The sequence below is a fragment of the Pan troglodytes genome, chromosome 2 (assembly GCF_028858775.2).
Source record: "Pan troglodytes isolate AG18354 chromosome 2, NHGRI_mPanTro3-v2.0_pri, whole genome shotgun sequence".
Taxonomy (NCBI): domain Eukaryota; kingdom Metazoa; phylum Chordata; class Mammalia; order Primates; family Hominidae; genus Pan; species Pan troglodytes.
The window spans coordinates 160,486,282-160,505,217 of record NC_086015.1 but is presented as its reverse complement, the minus strand read 5'-3'; the positions used below and the strand labels follow the sequence as shown (position 1 = coordinate 160,505,217).

The window sequence follows — 18,936 nt, the reverse complement described above, 5'->3', positions numbered from 1 at the left end:
ATGAAAGGGCAGAACTCAGATCGTCTGACCCCTGACCCAGTGATCTTTTTATTGTCACACATATGTTGAAAAATAATGTATTTTTATTTTTAAAATGCATTATTTTAAGCAGCTAGAAGCAGGGAGGGTAAAGGCAGAAAAAACAAAATGCAAATGTTATAACATGGCTGAAAAGCCAAATGATATGACACTTTATTTACTTCTGTTAATAAAATATTTCCATAATATCTCCTATAAAAATCACCAAGAAGACAGTTGTATTTCATTATAAGATAAAGTCAAGCTTATTGGGAAATAATGAATTTTAATGCTGAATACATTATAATAATAAAGTAGAACTATAGCAATTAAGAAAAGAGACAGATTGGACATGCCTTAGGAATACTGTTTTTTTCTAAAGCGAGTCTTCTTAGGAACGTTTAATAACATCTCATAGAGAACAACTCACATTTTGGTGTGAACCAAATTGTATGTGAATATAAAGAACAGCATTGACTGTCTTTCCTTTTCTTGAAATAACGACCTTATTTTTCTTCTATTTTGCTTATATTTTTCACTTAGTTTTCATCAGTGGTTTTATATTTGGTTTCATCTTTGGCTTTGTTCTAAACAGTTGTCAGTTTTCTGAAAACAAACCAAGAAATCTTGATGGGTTTTTTTGCCCCTCAGTATTATTTTATTGATTTTGTCTGATTCTTTGTCTTTCTCTTTAAGCAAAATCACCAAAAAGTATCTGTGTATGCTATGTTTCTTCTGTGTTCATTTTACTGTAATGGTTTCTTTCTTTTTCCACACTTATGATATTGTGTCATTTTCTGCCTGAATTCTGGCTTTGGGGTAAATAAAAATCAAACTTTGACTTGATATTAATAATTACAACCTGGCACTACTCTTGTGCATTGGGCCAAATTCTTTCCGTTTTCTGTCAACTACACATATTTATAAAGTTCCCAAATTCACAGATTCCAGTCTAAATGCTCCTGTTTAGATTGATGATTCATTAAATCAGGTTCTGTTGTTTAAATGAAAAATTGGGTGCTTCATCAGTTTTTGATAATAATAATTTATCAGATGTATTCACATTATGGGTTATGTAATTTATCTATTGCTGGCTCTTAAACTTTTTAAATCTGTGGATCACTAACTTGAGCATTAAGATCCTCCATCTTTTCCCATTCAGTACTAGAAATAGTTCATTTTGATGATAATAATAAAATTTTTCTGGAATAGTATTTATTAATCTTCATTCACTAAATAGAAGCTTTGTACATACAAACCACTTAGTCTCATATACCAGTGCTTAGACAGTCATTGACATAAAAAGAACATATGATTTCATAAGCCAATCTCATTATTTTATTATACATTATACATAAAGGATCCTTTATATCACATTGTATGTAGGCAAATGGTATTTTATACCTTTATAGATGTTCTATACATTTTTTTAAAATTGTTCCTTTGAATTGAAAAGCTTCTTACATTTATAGGTACAACACTATCACATGTAAATGATTATTAGACACATCATTGATTAGTAAATATACAAACACAACTTAAAATCTTCCTTTGAAAAGTTTATTTTCATTGGCTTGAATGAAATATATGTAAATGTGATTTTCTTCATGTTCACATTCTTACTGCTCAACATTTAGAGAAATTATCTTAAAGTTTTAAGAATATTCATCTATTATACATTTTAGAATTAAAACTGTTTTTGTGTCCCCCACACACCCACTCATACTGTTCATATTTGATTAATTTCATAATGAACTTATTTAATTTCTATTCTTAATGATCTACTCTGTATAAATAGACTTGATTTTTGTACTCTATTTGAATTTTATTCTTTAATTCCCAGATCTTTGAGAAAATAAATATGAATATTTATATTAACCATGTTCCAGTTAAAGAACATCCTTGGGAAATCACTGAGATAAACACTATATTACAAAGGTTAGGCATATTTATGGAGATCATTATCAACTGCCTTGAAAATACTATGAAATAATTTTAAATTTCTGTTAAAAAATGAAAATCCTGAAATATATCATATGTTTGATCTTTTTCGTTTAATTTTTTTTTTTTTTTTTTTTTTTTTTGACGGATCCTCCCTCTGTCACCCAGGCTGGAGTGCAGTGGCATGATCTCGGCTCACTGCAACTTCTGCCTCCCGGCTTCAAGCAATTCTCCTGCCTCAGCCTCCCGAGTAGCTGGGACTACAGGCTCCCGCCACCATGCCCGGCTAATTTTTTTTTATTTTTAGTAGAGACGGGGTTTCACTCTGTTAGCCAGGATGGCCTCGATCTCCTGACCTCGTGATCCACCCACCTCAGCCTCCCAAAGTGCTGGGATTACAGACGTGAGCCATCATGCCCGGCCTTGTTTAATTTTTTTAAGAGAGGTGGAGGTCTTGTTATATTGGCCAGGCTGGTCTCAAATTCCTGGTCTCAAGCGATCCTCCCGCCTCAGTATCCCAAAGTGCTGGGAATACAGGCTCATTCATCATGCCCAACCCCATATGTTCGATCTTTAAGACAGATCATTTTCTTGTTTCATTTAAAATTAAATCATGTTAAAGTTCAAACCAAGCCTAAACAGTGCCTTGAAATCAATCAAACAATACTATTGGGACAAGACATAGTATATTCTGTTTCTGTCTTTAATGCCCTTTCAGAGCCTGTTTCCCGAACCCCTGTCCATTCAGAGTCATTCTGTGCAATTCCTCAGAGCTCTGTGGGAGAAGACCCAGGCAGGGGGTGCTCACAGCTTTGAAACTGCCATGATGGAGTCCACGTTTCCACAGCAGAAGGTAAATATTCCTTTCCTTGGCCATGTTACAGGCCAAGATTTAAGATTGTCTTGAAACAGTTTCCCTTTTTTTTTAGCAATTAAATTTCATCCTTCTTTCATTTACCTTTCTTTTATTATTATCATAAAACACTTGTAAGAAATTATTTTCACGTGGTATAGTAGATTCAGAATAGAGTGGTACCAGTAAACAAGGACATTGCCCTTTGAGGTCTGTATACTGACACAATACAGTTTCCTAGAACCACACAATAACTGCATGCATAGTATGAAATAGAAAAGATTTTACAGCTGGGTGTGGTGACTTTTATCTGTAATCCCAGCTACTCAGGAGGTTGAGGCAGGAGGATAATATGAGGCCAGTAGTTCCAGATTAGCCTGAACATCATGGCAAGACTCCATCTTAAAAAAAAAAAATGTTTTTTTTAATTAGCCAGGCATAGTAGCACATGCCTGTAGTTCCACTACTCCTTGATCTTGGTCTTCCTAGCTCCAGAACTATAAAAAATAAGTTTCCGTTATTTATAAATTACCCAGTCTTAGGTATTTGTTATAGAAGCACAGTGACTAAGAAAGAAGGCTTGAACTAAAGTTAGAAGTTATAGGAAGATTGGAGAGCTATTAAGAAAGTCAAATCAACAGGACTGACAGCCTGATAAGAAAAATAGAAGAATCCAGGATGACTCCAGGTGCATTGTTTGGCTAACTGGATGATAATATCACTCTGAAAATGAGAAATCACAAAATAATCTGATGGAGCAGAAGAAGATAAAGCATTCTGGTTTACATATTTCAAATCCAAGCTGTTTATATGGCTAACTAGGTGGTGGTGGTGGTTAAATACCAATGTGGGCTTCAGGAAGAAAGCCATGACTGGAGATATGGATTTGGGAGTCACAAGCTAGCACTTACTGTCATGGCAGAAGACTGGATTGCTCAAGGGAAATATGTACATTGAGAGAAAAGAATGGTTATTAATCTCTTCTAGTAAATATTATCAGCTTCTCTCTTTTAGCCCTTCCCAAACTCAAATATTCTGATTATTCTTATTTTGCCTTTTAGATAGCCCAGTAATAAGTATTAGATGCTTACTGAGCAAACCAGATGTTCTGAGAATAAATGATCATGGTGTCTGTCCTTGTTTTACTGTTGAAAAGGGAGACAAGTATGCCAATATTAAGCAAATTCATAATACAAATGAGTAGCAAATTAAGTACTCCAGAACTGGTCGCTTGTGAAACTAACATAATATTTTTAAATGATGAAGAATTCTAATAGTATGAAAAATGAGCATGATTTATCAGAAGTTTATTTGTAATGCTCTGTAAGACACTAAAGACATATGAAACTATTGCATCACTACTTTTTGGCTTGGGTTTAGGAATTCAACATGCAGTATTAAAAATAAAGGAAATGCCACAATTGCCTCAGTGTAGAGTAAAATGGAATTCTTTGTACATTTCATTCAAATTTTCAACTGTTGCATCATATTTGAAGACAATGCCTCAAGTTCTCATAAATTTTTCATTGCTAACTGTATTTTAACTAGAGGCAACCAGTAAATTAAAACCTGGCAGGCTGCTTCAAATCCTAAGAGATTTAAAAAAAATACTTGGCAAACTAGTTTTGTGCATACTCACAAGTATACTTATTCACATTTCTTGTGTTTCATGCTAATAAACATTTCTCTCAGGGAAAATTAACTGTAAACAAAATATAAAATTTTTTAAAGTTTTATAATTTGGTTTGTTCATGAGTAATAGAAAAAACTTTGATATCTGCAATGTACATTATGTGGCAAATTTACCTGCCCAAGTATTTCTCAAGTAGATTTTTTCCAATTTTTTTGAAATGTTCTCTGTACTAAATTCAAAATAGTTGTAAGAATGGTGCAAAGTCTGCTTTATTTTCACAATAGGTGCCATATAGACATACATTAGTGATTTGAAAGAGATGGCCATGTGTGTATCGGCTGCAGTGACGGAGTTTCACTGCAGCGAAATGCACACAAGAAAGAAGGAAGAAACTCCTAATGCCTGAGTATCTAGAATATAACATTCTGGACAATATGAAGAGAAGTTTGTTATTGTGGTTGCTTTTTAATAGAATCTTGGAATTTTAGAACTAAAAATTATCAGTGAGATATCTATTAAATTGCAAACTGCTTGAGGGCAGGGATTTTGCCGTATTTACCATTGTATTGCCAGAGCTACAAGGTGCTTGGCACACACTAGGCTCTCTAAATAATACATATCAATTGAAGAAGTTTAAAAATTCTGTCATTTTCTGGATGTTAAAATCGGAAGCAAAGGAACTTGTTGAAGGTCAGTGGCGGAGCTAGAACTGATACACATACCCTTGCGATATCAGGGTTGTCACAAATGAATCTGGTACTTCCCTCCTCTGGGCCCAGGAGAGGATCACATTTCCCTGTCTACTGAAGCAAGGCTGGCCATGTGACTTGCTTCAGCCAATGAAATATGGGAGGGGATATGTGTCACTCCAAGAGGAATCTTTTAAAAGCCAGTGTACTATTCTCTGCAATTTCTCTTTTCCTCTACCATGATGATGATGATTGTAGGAGCAAAAGTTGAAATTGAGTTGCCAGAAGATGAAAACAGCCTGGAATTCTGAGCCACCACATGGAGGGCTTCTGCTCTAGAGAGCCACCCAGTCCCACCACACATTTTGTATGAGAAAGAAACATCTGTTGTTTTGTTAGAAACTGAAATTTTGGTGTTAGTTATAGCAGCGTAACCTGCCTTTCTTGATTCATACACCTATCAGAGTAGTTAAGCATGTTGGCTCTGAATCACCTGGCTTTAAGATCTGCTGTGCTCCTTACCAGCTGTGTGTCCTTTGTCCCTGTGCCCCAGTTTCTTTACTTGTACAGTGGAGATAATATTAGTACCTACCTCATAGCACTGTTTTGAGACTTGAATGAGTTAATACAGAGCTCTCAGAACAGTGGCCACACATTGTGATCTCTAAATAAATGTTAGCTAATATCCTAATCCCTAGCCAGCACCCCACCTCAAATAACACAAATTCAAACCCGTCTTACATACATTAAGGGAGGTTGAGAGTGGAGGTAGGAAGATGAACCTGATTGATAATCTCTCAAGTTATTGTACTCTTCTACTTTGATCAGACCAACATTACCAGAAACGTTTTCCAAATTTCAATCATGAATTTTCATTATAAAATTCAATCAAATTCAGCCAAGTGCAGTAAATTCAGCCAGGTACAGTCATGCCTGTAATCCTAGCACTTTGGGAGGCTGAGGCAGGCGGATCACCTGAGGTCAGGAGTTCAAGACCAGTCTAGTCAACATGGGGAAACCCCGTCTCTACTAAAAATACAAATATTAGCCAGGCATGGTGGTGCCTTCCTGTAATCCCAACTACTCGGGAGGCTGAGGCAGAAGAATTGCTGGAACCCAGGAGGTGGAGATTGCAGTGAGCCAAGATCCCGCCACTGCACTCCAGCCTGGGAAACAGAGTGAGACTCTGTCTCAAAAATAAATAAATAAAATAAAATAATAAATAAATAAATTCAATCAATTATCTTTTGCAAACTATATATCAATCTCACACAGGCATCAAAATGTGGAAATGCTTATGTAATATAATGCTAAAATATTTTTAATATATAAAAATAAAAGTTTAATATTAGTGAACTTAGTAAAATGCATGAATTCAATAGTTCAAATTTTTAAAAATTATCACTTAAATGACATTTGATAAAATCCAACAATCACTTTACTAACACACATTTTGTATAAAAATTTTATTAATGTCTGTGTCACTAATTAGACTGGGTTTCCATGAGAACATATGCTTGTCATTGTACACCCAGCACCTAGAGCATCGCCTGGCTTACTGTTGACACTCAGTGATATGTGTTGACTGAACAAAGTGAGTGAGCACTATTACTAACTAGAAATGGAAAGATGTGTTCTTAGCATGATAAATATTTGTCTGATAACAAAAGAAAAACTATGCCTAGTGGTGAACAACTGAAGATTTTTTATTAAATACTGAAATAAAACCAGAATATCCACTATAATCTTTATAATTTAGTATTGCTTGAAAGCATGAGCCAACATGAGAATATAAGCTCCATGAGAGCAGGGATCTTGTCTCCTTGTTTGTTACAGAATCCAGGATATCTAAAGAGCATGCCTGGCTCATACCAGGCATTAATAATAATAATAATAACAACGAAGAACACAAGACAGAAATAAGGAGTATACTATTTGAAATAAGAAGATAAATTCAACATTACTTTTAGTTAATATGAAAATACAAGGAACACTATTAGAATTAATAATAATAATTAACTTTACTGGTCATTTAGAATGTGCCACTAATTGTCCTGTTCATTTAACATCAATTAGTTCACTTAATCCCAATGACAACACTATGAGATAGACAGCATTATTATTATCATCTTACAAATGAGTAAACTAAGTAGAAGAAAGATTAATTTTCTCAAAGTCACAGAGCAATGGAGAGAAATACACTTGAATGAACAGTGATATTACCACGTTCCTGATTGGAAATAGCAAATATGACAAAAATGTTAATACTTCCTAAGTTAATTAGCACTTTAACTGAGTTCCAATTTAAATTCTAAGAGAATTATTTTTTATCTCTTATGAAGTGATGGTAAAATACAGCCAGAAGGATAAATAGGTGAGACTAGTTTGAAAATTTTTGAGAGGGGCAAAAAAAAGGACATTCCAAAACATTTAAGCACACTATAAAACCTACAATTATTAAATTACTCCACTTTTATGGAAAGAATTAATGCAGATAAATGGAACAGACTAGTCCAGAAACCAACACAAATATATGCATATAATCAGTTAATGTATATATAAATTGTTTAGCTACGTATGAAACGAATCCTTTTTAAAAAGCCTACATAAAAGAGAATGATATCAAAACCCTAGAGCTAATTTTATACATACAGAAAAAATGTAAAGGTGTTTGCTATAATTAGAAATTAAACAAGGATACCTGTCATCACCTTCAAAATTTAGCATTTTACAGTGATCCTACCCAATGCAGGGAGACAAAAGCAGTTAAGTATAAGGATTAAAAGAGAATAAACCAGAAAGAGAAAGAGATAGAGATGAGAGGGAGGATGAGGGAAAGAGAAATTATTTATAGACAATAAGATTATTTGTGTGGAAAGTTCAAAAGAATCTAACCTTTAGAACTTATACAAAAGATCCATAAAGTTATTTGATATAAGATCAACATATAAAATCAATAACAAATCTATACGTGAGTAATAACTAAATAGAAAATGTAGAAAAGCATGCCATCTATAATAGCAGTAAAGACTATAAAGGACCTAGGAATAAATATAAGAAAAGCTGTGAAACTCTTTAATGATAAAAAATTTTTTAATATTAATGAAAAAAATTTTAAAGACCTGAATTAATGAAAAAATATGATCTTTTCATGGTCAAGAACAACCATTATCATATAAATGAAAATTTTCTCCCAAATTAAAATGTAATTACAATTTCATAACCAATCCTAATGACAACAGACTTTTCTCATGGAGTTTGACAAACTGGTCCTAAATTTAAAATAAACAAAATCCTAAGAAAGACTGTGGGGGAGGAAATTTTTATGGTACAGAAAAAGAAAACTCATGTGATTATTTCCGCAGGGATAAATTAATGGTAAATAATAAAGAGCCCAGAAACAGTCCCAATCATATATGAAAGCTTGGTAGGTGATAGAAGGGGGATTACAAATCAGTGAAGAGAAAGTAAAATATGTTTTAAATAATGTAAGGACATGTAACTTTTCCAAGCTGAAAAGATAAAAGTAGATCCTTCACAGACACCATATAGATCAATTAACTCCACATAAATTAAAGGCTTAAATGTAATCAATGAAATCTTTTAACAATTAGAAGAAAATATCGAAAGTTATCTTTATAGCTCCAGGATAAGAAAAATGTGACAATACAAGTCTTGGCAAAGATGTGAAAAAGTGGGAATGTTCACACACTCTTGATGGAAGGAAAATAGGTATACCTGTTTAGAAAAAAGAACACTTAAGAACATATATATATATATATAGTCACTAATTAGACTCAAAAATGACAGCTAGATTACTGTTAAGATGGGTGAGTAACTTTATTTCTGAAGTCTTAATTCCATTTAAAGCTGATCATAAAAATGCTTAAATACAAGAAGGTTTTTGTATTACAGTATATAAAATGTGCTAATACTACTCAGCTATTAAAAAGAACAAAATAATGTCTTTTGCAGCAACTTGGCTGGAGCAGGAGGCCATTATTCTAAGTGAAGTAAGTCAGAAATAAAAAACCAAATACTGTATTTTCTCACTTGTAAGTGGGAGCTAAGCTATGAGTATGTAAAGGCGTACAGAGTGGTATAATGGATATTGGAGACTTGGAAGCTAAAAAACTACATATTGGGTACAGTGTACATTATTTAGATGAAGGGTGCACTAAAATCTCAGACTTCATTCATCCATGTAACCAAAACCCACAAATTTTCATTTTCAGACTTCTTAAAGAGCAATCTGCTCTTTATAATATAATCAATGGTTATATTATAATTTCATGTGCCCTATTTTTCTGCAGTTCTATTTCTAGATGAACTCTTACATATGTGCATCAGAAAACATGTACAGAAATACTAACTGAAGCATTTTTTGCAGCAAAAAATCAGGAGCAACCCAAATGTCCCTTGATAGAGGAATGTGGAAAAAAAACGTTGTGGTATAGTCATGTTATACAGGCAGGTAAAGTGAATTAATTAGACCTATATGTAATAGCATGGGATAAATCTTGAAAATATGATATTGAGTTTTAATAAGCAAGTTGCAAAACTATGATATGAATACTATGATAGCATAAATGTTATTGTATAAATTTTTAAAACACACCAAGCAGTGTTATGCATTATTTATACATACATACACTTATGATAAAAATACACTATATTTAGAATTATACAAAATTTATGATGAGGTTGCCTTTGGGTAAGGAGAAAGTGAGGAAAGGAAGGAGGAAAATGTTACCGGGGAAGGGAATTAAGGAGATCTCAATTTCATCTGTAATTTTATTGTTAAATAACCAGAAGCAAAATATTAGCATTTGTTAAGTCTGGCTGGCAGGTACATGGGTATTTGTTAAAGTGTCTTTTGTAGATGCTTTTCTGTCTTTGTTTTTTAAATTTAATTTAACCTGTAACTAATGTCAAAGAGTAAAGAATTGGTAGGTTTGACTACATAAAATATAAAGTCTGTAAAGAGCAAAACCTTTTATGCACAATAATTTTAAATGAAAATATTTGTAACAAGCATGAAAAACAAAGTTTAATATCCTTAAGCTACTACTATAAGTTCATGAAAATCAATAATCAATGAACGAAGAACATGAGCAAATACTTAGGAGACTGAGTCCGTAAAAGATATTCAGCCTTATTAGTAGGCAAAGTAGTCAAAGTTAAAATAAGTTACCCTTTTTAACACATTTTTTAAAATACAATAATCAGTGCTGGCTTGAGCAAGAGAGTTAAGGCACTCACACGTTTCTAAGTTGAAGTGTAAATTATTTCAACATTTCTAAAAAGCAATTTAGCAATGCAGTTCAAGAGTCTTAAAAATATTCATATCCTTTCACACAGTGATTCCACTTCTAGGAATCTGTTCTAAAGAAGTAATCTGAAACATGTACAAAACTTAAGATAAACAAACACATAAAGTATTGCAGAGGGATTTATAAATAGCCTAAATGTCTAAAGATAGGAGAATGAAATTATTATACAACCATATAAAAGAATATTTTTTGTAGGTCTAGTCCTGAATCCAGGTAAAAGAATATTTTTAAGACAGATAGATAGATGAAATAGAGAGATAGGAAGATAGATAGATAGATAGATAGATAGATAGATAGATAGATAGATAGATATAACAATACACAGAGAGAGACAACTATTTCCTGGCTCTCTCTGCTGAGAGAACAAAAAATATTAACCAATCCTGAAAAGTCATGTTTATGAGACATGTTTAATGATATGAAACACACTTACAGTAAATACCATATTTCAGGGTACAAAATTACTTTTATAAAGAATATTATTTGGAGGACTGCCCATTAAATCAACCAAAAGGAAATATAATAAAATGTTAATGATATAGCTCTAGTTGATGGGATTAGCATTTTCTTTTCTCTATATATTTCTTTTATAATCAAGGAAAAAATATTACTTTAAGTTATATTGCCTTATGTAAATGAGCAGTTTACTTGAAGAAAAATAGACTCTAAGATAATTAATTTCCATTATAAAATAAGGATTTTAGAAAGATGATGGAGAAGCAGTTGATTTATTGAAGAAATGAGAAAGACCCCCATGGAGCAAGTAGAGATTACTATTAATAATTTCGTTTCAGTGCATATGCTACCCAACACTTCAGAGGGAATGGCACTCTGATTATCAGAGGACCAGAGAGTTGACAAAGTTGATTGAAGGATTACTAAAGGGCCAGAATTTCAGAAAGAAAAGGCCTTTATTAACACATGTGTTCCAGTTACCAAAGCATAGGGAAATGTTGTATGCTGCAGAAATGGGATCTCAAAACTATGTCCCTTACAGAAAAAATAAAATAAAATAAACTACATTTTCTGCTGAAGTAAAATGTGCCCCATCTGGCTAACATTTGTTGATTTGTTTTCAGTCCACATTGCTACAAACACACTTGATAGTTCCCAGGATAATTGACAGGAGTGTCAAGGCATAAATAAAACTGAAACACTCATTCTGGGTGGAACCCAAGGAGACTTTCTGATGCTCCCACAGGCTTAGATCTAGTGTTTTGGGTTAAAGTGTTAATGTGCTTGAGTATATAAATGCATAAGTAAGTAAATAAAAGGTAGGCCTATTATATATAAGATGTAACAGTATATATATATATATATATATATGATGTAACTATATATATATATATAAAATATAAGATGAGAAATTTAAGTCTACATGTGTGATAGAAATGACAAGTGCTGTGGAAGGTCAGTCTCCAGGAGAGCCGTATGAGTATATGTTCAAGAGAACCTTCCTTTCAGGGCAAGCTAGAGGGGAAAGGGGTTTGGAATTTCAGAACCCCAGTGGGGGCGGAGGATTCTAGGCTTTCAGGCTATGAGCTCAGAACCAGGAAAATCTGACAGGCAGTTTCTAAGTGGCAATGGTGAGGTAAAAAGATAAACAGAAAATGTGAATGAGAGTCTACCCTAAGAAGCCAGACCAAGGGGCTAATCCAGTGCTTGAGGGGAAAACTAAATGAAGACTGCAAATCATGGAAGGACCTGGAGGGCAGATTGAAGGTGGAATGTGGATGCAGAGGCAAATGTCTGGGACACTCTTTGCTCAGGCAGGGAGCTGGTTGGAAAGTGGTAGAAATTGAAATACAGAGTTCGGAGGCTTTTTTATCTTTAAAGAGAAAAATGGTTCCATATAGAAAGAATGGCATGAGAAATAACACGGAGGAGACAAAATAATCACAGCAAAATCATGGTAAATATGACTCTAAGTTCATGTATTCAGTCAAAAATATTTTTTGCAAATGCCTGCTCTATACCAACCACTGTGCAGAGACTAAACAAACAATCATGATCCCTACCCTGATGGAAACAAGCAATACACTAAGAAACAAATACACAATTCCACACTGATAGATACTGTAAAAGATAATGCTTAAAGAAAATGAGCATTTGTTGGATGGTCAAGGAAGCCTTCTCTGAGCAGATGTCAGACAAGTTTTCCTGGCAATGAGAACAATTTGCACAAAGGCCTTGAAACAAAAAAACAAAAACAAAAAAGGAAGAATAAGAGAAAGGAAAAGCTTTGGTGTATTAGAGCATTCTCTTCAAATGTAAGTCACACATCTCATCAAAAAATTTTTTTGAGCAAGTACCTTCAATATGTGCACATTTATTTACCTTTAAACTATATACATACATTATTTTACATACTTATTTCACTATAAAACATTGAAAAATAGAAATTTTAAAGGACGAGATGAAAAATAAATAGAAATGAAAGTTATAATATTTTCTTCCTCCTGTATCACAGTGGATGGTCACACCTACCCAAAAGTGAGCACACTCCCCTTTCACAGCATTGGTGGAGCCAGTGAACAAAGGGGAGAGTGGAGACTGGAGAGTTAATCTGGGGAATTCTGTCCTGGCCTTTTAGACCATGGCAAGAAGCTTAGATTTTTTTGTGGTCTATGGAAAGCCACGGAGGAGTTTTGAGCAGCAGTCCTTAGTTCAGTTTCTTTGTCCATTTGGGCTGCTATAACAAAATACTATTAACTGGGTGCTTATAAACAACAAAAATGTTTCTTACAGTTCTGGAGGCTGGGAAGCCCGAGATCAAGGCAGATTCAGTGTCTAGTGCGGGCCCACTTTCTGGCTTACAGATGTCACCCAAATGCTGTGTCCTCACGTGGTTGAAGGGACAAGTGATCTCTCCTGGGCTTCTTCAATAAGGCACTAATCCTGTTTATGAGGACTCCATCCCCAAGACTTAATACCTCCCAAAGGCCTCCCCTCCCAATGGTATCACCTTGGGGGATAGGATTTCAGTGTATGAATTTGGTGATGGTAGGGGGACATAAGCCTTTAGTCCATTGCAACCAGGTTGTTTTTAAAAGATTGCTCAGTCTGCTGTGTGGGGACTAGATTGGAAAGGGACAAAAGTAAAATTAAGGAGATCACAAAAGAGACTATTGCTAATCCAGGTAAGAGAAGAGAGTAGCTTAAACTTGGATGATCCTGGTAGGGATGGAAATAAATGACATATTCAATATAACGGTTGGAGGTAAAAGTGACATAACAAACTAATGAATGGCATGTAAGTGTGGGGGGAAATGAGGAATCAAAGCTGATGTCAAGTTTCTGGCATGGTGATATCATTTATTAAGGTGGATAAAACTGGGAGAAAATGAGCTCTGGGGAGGGGCAAGTGAATGAAGCTGGCACACAAGACTTTCAGACATCTGAATCTGAAGTTTCAAACACCTGCCAGATGTCCCAGTGGAATTGTCTTTTAGACAGTTGGATATCCAAATATGAAGTGACTTAGGCCAGGAATATAGATTAGGACATCATCAGCATACAGATGATGAAAACCATGGGAAGACTGAAGCAATCTAGGAAGAGAGTTTAGAGAGGAAATGGTCCCAGTTCAGGATTGCGTCCACACAGCAGCCAAGAAATAAAAGAACCTCAGAAAGTGTAGAGGGCATCACAGATATCAAGAAAGTGTCCAAGAAGGAGAAAGAAAGGAATTGTATGGGACTGGATAGCCAAATCAAGATAAGTGTCCATTCAACTGGGCAACATGGAAAGAGCAGTTTTAACAGAGTTTTAAGGGCAAGGTACGAACAGAAGTAGGTGGAGGAACAAGAAGGAACGAGTAAAGAAGGAAACATAGCATATGTAGAGAGCTGTTTTAAGCAGTTTGGTGCTGAATGGGTTGGTAAGTGGGGGGATTGTAGAGATGAGTGAAAATGGAAGCCTTCAGAGCCTGTTTGTAAATTGCTGGGATGATGCAATAGAGAGGTTGAGATTGATGAAACAGATGAAAGAAGAGGTGATTACATACAGAACCAGATCAATTAGTAGATTTGATGGTGAAAAGAAGAATGCATCCTTTTTTATAGCTTTTAAATTTTTTCAGTAAAATAAGAGGTGAGGCCATCAGCTCAAAGTGAGGTGCGGGAAAGGGAGGAGTGGAAGGTAGGATATTTGAGGAAAGAGAAGGTTTGAAATGAAAGGCTCAGAGAAGGGAGCATGAACTTCCTAGAGAAATACAACAGGGTGGTCAGGCAGTGAGGAGCATCCATATGGGACCTAAGGTTATGGATCTGAAGTAAAGCAGAGATCTGATTTTCTCCAGCTTCAATCCACTCTTCAGGTGCTATGATGGAATTCATCCAGGCTTGGATTTTTGTCTCTTGGTTGAGTGGTAATAAAATACTGAAATGTTTCAAGATCTGTATTTGAGAAGATGGAGGTAAAGATGCAGATCAAAAGAAGAAAATTTTAAGTGCTGAAAAGAAAGGATCCACACATGAGAAAACCAATTTGGGAAACAGAAAGATGGTCTTTAGAGCCCAGGAAAAACAAACCAAAAAAAAACGGTTATTTCCTGAGTGAAGAAAATGATGGATTTGTGCTGAGTTTCTCTTTATAAGAACCCTCTGCTTCTCCTCATAGCCCCAATACACACTCTACTCTTCGCCTTCAAAAAACAGAACAAGTACACCCACCAAGCAACTGGCCAAGGTTAGGACAATAGCCACTAGGGCAAGATGAAGTTAACTGACCACGGCTATGTTTACAGCATGCTCCGTGGATAAGGCTTGCAATGCTAGATAACACCGGGAGAATTTTCAGCTTAAGCAAAAGATGGATTTTTATCACAGTTTATGTAGTATCAGTAGACTCACACTCCTCCACCAGAGCCACGATAGTTCATCCGGGATTAATATGACTAACATAAGAGGAGAGGTTCACATGTGAAGAGTTCTTGAGAGAAGTGACATGGCTTTTTACAAGCATGACTTTTATTGATGCCTTAGGACCACTGAGTTTGGAAGTTCAGCCAAATTCTAAACTTTGCCTCCCTAAATACTATTTCTACCTTCATTTGGATTCATTTCTTTTCCTTAACAGATATACATCAGGGCCCCTCATTTAAACAATTCTGTACACACAATCCATTATATTAAGTGATTGCATATGATTTTGTAAATACATTGAACTTAACTGACAGTTCTATTTACTATTAAGAAACATTTATTTTCATTGTAATACACTGATCTGTTGTTTTTTACTCTTTCTTTTTAATCCTCTTATCTCCTTTAGAAAATTATTACCTTTACTCTTGGCTAATTAATATACACTATTCGTACCTCTCTAACCACTGTCCACATACACTGTACTTATACTATACATATGCTTTTTTAACAAATTTAAATTGGCATAGAAATGTTTTCTCAGTTTAGTTGAAATCCTGGTTTATCACATGTATTATATTTCTTTCATATTTCACAAGCCAGACTGTCCTATAATGAAGCATGTCAATTTTACTACTGTCGTGAACATTCCTTCACAGTTAGCCAGATGTTCTGCATCAGTCAAGGAAATTAAAAAAAAAAGGAAAAACCTTTAGAAAATAGTTAACGAAATAACTCTATTCCTGGGGGAACAGAGGTATGCAATCCCTCTGCAATGTCTGTTCTAATCTAATAGTGGTTGGGTTCTTTTCTTAAATAATCAGTGCATGAGTAAAATCCTTTTTTTTTCTTTTGCTGCTATCATGGATATTATGTGAATGCCAACAAACACCAGGCACTATACTATTAGAATAAATAGCACCTCTTTTTGTGCAAGAAGAAAGTGTGGTAACTAGAAACTCAGGATCTGGGTTTGAATCCTGCCTCTACCACCTACTTACCAGCGCTTTTATCTAACTCCTGTGTGCCTTACCTTCTTTACCTGCAAAGTGCAGAAAATAGCAGTAAACACTTCGCAGGGATGTCATGAGATTCAAAAGACATAATACATGTAAAGTCCATGGAGTAGTGATTGCCATATAGTAAGAGCTCAATAAACAGTAGCTGGTACTATTTTATGGCACCTCCTCTGCAAGACCCCTCCAAACAAAATGAATGACTCCCTCAGCCATATTCCCATAACCTTTCACAGATGTAAATAAAGACATCAACAACAACAAAATTGTTTGATTTTGATGTCTTTGTGCCTCTCATAGGCTGTGGGATCAGGCTCTTTCCATTAATGTCTGCATGTCCCAGCATCTATCATGGCATCATGGCCTGAGGCAGAGCAGCTACTCAGTAAATGTTTTGAGACTTTATATTCTCAGTCATGATAAAGGTTTCTTTCTGTCTTTCTTTTTTTTTTTTTTTTTTTTTTTTTGAGACAGGGCCTCACTCTATTGCCCAGGCTGGACTGCAGTAGCACAATGATGTCTCACTGCAGCCTCGACCTCCCAGGCTCAATCAATCCTCTTACCTCAGCCTCCCTAGTAGCTGGCACTACAGGCGCCCAACACCACACCTGGTTAATTTTTGTATTTTTTTGTAGAGGCAGGGTTTCATCATGTTGCCCAGGCTGGTCTCAAACTCCTGGACTCAAGTGATCCACCCAACTCAGCTGCCCAAAGGTTTGGGATTGTATGTGTGAGCCACTGCGTTTGGCCATGTTTCATTTTTTGAGAATGATTTTTATTTTCACAAATAGCCCAACATTTATCTGAGCCCATGTGTACTATAAAAAGAGACTGCTCAAACTGAATAATAAATTTCCATGTTAGAAGCTAAGTTTCACTAAAGTAATGAACATTATTTTCTTGTATGGCTCACAAATATACACCGCAAACAACTCCAAAAGACACATCTAAAAAGGTTTTGAGCAGAGGCTGTATCACTAAAATGCGAGTAGTCGTGCACACTTAACACTATTTCAAAATATAAATTCTGGTTTCGACCTTAAAAATCATAGCAATTTAGATATCTCAATACTAGACATACCAAGAAAGAGAACAGTCAGTGCCACTATCAGCTTTTAATTTTAGAATCCTGAAAGTTGCATGTGGATTGGAAAAATGTTGGTTGTAGGGACATATTACCCTTTCCCCCTTAGGGATTCCATGAATATGGAGTAATTTCTATGTTTTTTTTAATTCAGTAAAAAAAAAACTATTTCCTAGAATCTAATTATGTTCCATGTATTATTATATTTTTATCCTTCATTCAATATAATTTTTGGTTTGATGCCTCGTTTCTGGGTCTGGTAATTTCTTCTGCCAACAGACAGTCTACTTTGTAGCCAACCCAAAGTCCTCATGCTGCATGCAATCTCCTTTCTTTATGGTCTTTCACTAGGACTGAGAGTAGCCTTAGACCACCACACACTCTAGTGTTGGTTTCATGGAGTAGTTCTCAGACCTAGTTTATGCAAGTGTCCTTGGTGCGCTTGTTAAAAATGCAAATTCTTAGGGCCTCTGCAGATTTTGCAAATAATATTCACTGGGTAATCCTGTGACTCTACATCTTTGACAAGTTATCCTGGTAGTTCTGGGGCAGGAGGTCCCACAGCCTCTTCTGATAAAACATCAAAACAGAGGCAAAGGCAACTGAGATCCAGCTGACTTAGTTTGAGTGACATCACTACCACAGACATGCTCTGGGAACTGGGCAAGTCATTAACCTCACTACAGCTTGATTTCTTCATCTATAACTAGGAAAGAATCCACCTCCCTCATAGGGTTATTAAGAAGGTAAAATGAGATGATGCATTTAATTCAACACCTAGCAGAGCACCTGGAACAGAGTGCAGCTATAAAACTATTATTTCATAAACTGCAAGGCTGGCACCAAATCACCTGTTTAGTCTTCCCTTTTCTGTGTGTAGATATCTTTGTGGTTCTGCCCTGAATTTTTTTCAATTTTTGGCCTCCTCAGTAAGAACTGAGTGCCATGGTCTATGTCTGATCAGGGCCCGGGTACCTCATTATCATCCTGTGTGTGTGTCTAATTATTCCCTGAATGGACACACATCATTGCACCTTTTTATTTCAGCCTCATTAGAGTGCTCCATTGGCCCACCTTGTTATTTCCCGTCTCTTCACTAATGTCCCTTTTTTCTGCACCTCCTTTCAGTCTTCACATCTTCTTATGCCTATTTCTTTCTTCATCATATTAAATCCCTCCTTTTATGCTTGTCATTATTCCCTCCTTTCTACACAACTCATTACACCCCTCCATCTGTGAACTGCCTTATGCCATCCCATTTCTATCTCATCACATCCTCATCATGCACATATTAGCTCCTCCATTCATGCTTAGTACTGCATTCTTCTCTCTGCTTCTTATCTACCACAACCTGCCCTTTCCACCCTCCCATTTAATGCTCCCATTTGTAAATCACATTACACCCCCCATGTCTTTATCATTACACTCATCTATTTATGCATCTCATTGCACCATTACCCATGCACATTTTTCTATGCTTTTCTATTTGTACATCTCATTATGGCCT

The 18,936-nt window shown here is 35.3% G+C and overlaps 1 protein-coding gene across 7 annotated transcripts in view; it reads left to right on the top strand.

Annotated features, from left to right (window-relative positions):
- Positions 1 to 18,936, top strand: part of VEPH1 (ventricular zone expressed PH domain containing 1) — a 246,924-nt gene that overhangs the window by 187,148 nt on the left and 40,840 nt on the right. For 6 of the 7 annotated variants that reach the window (XM_054681217.2, XM_001152941.6, XM_009446743.4 and 3 more), the window contains one exon: positions 2,678 to 2,812. The exons of the other annotated variant lie outside the window; for it this stretch is intronic. In XM_054681217.2, the coding sequence (XP_054537192.1) occupies positions 2,678 to 2,812 (135 nt within the window). The remainder of the gene's footprint in view (positions 1 to 2,677; positions 2,813 to 18,936) is intronic. 7 annotated transcript variants of the gene reach the window in all.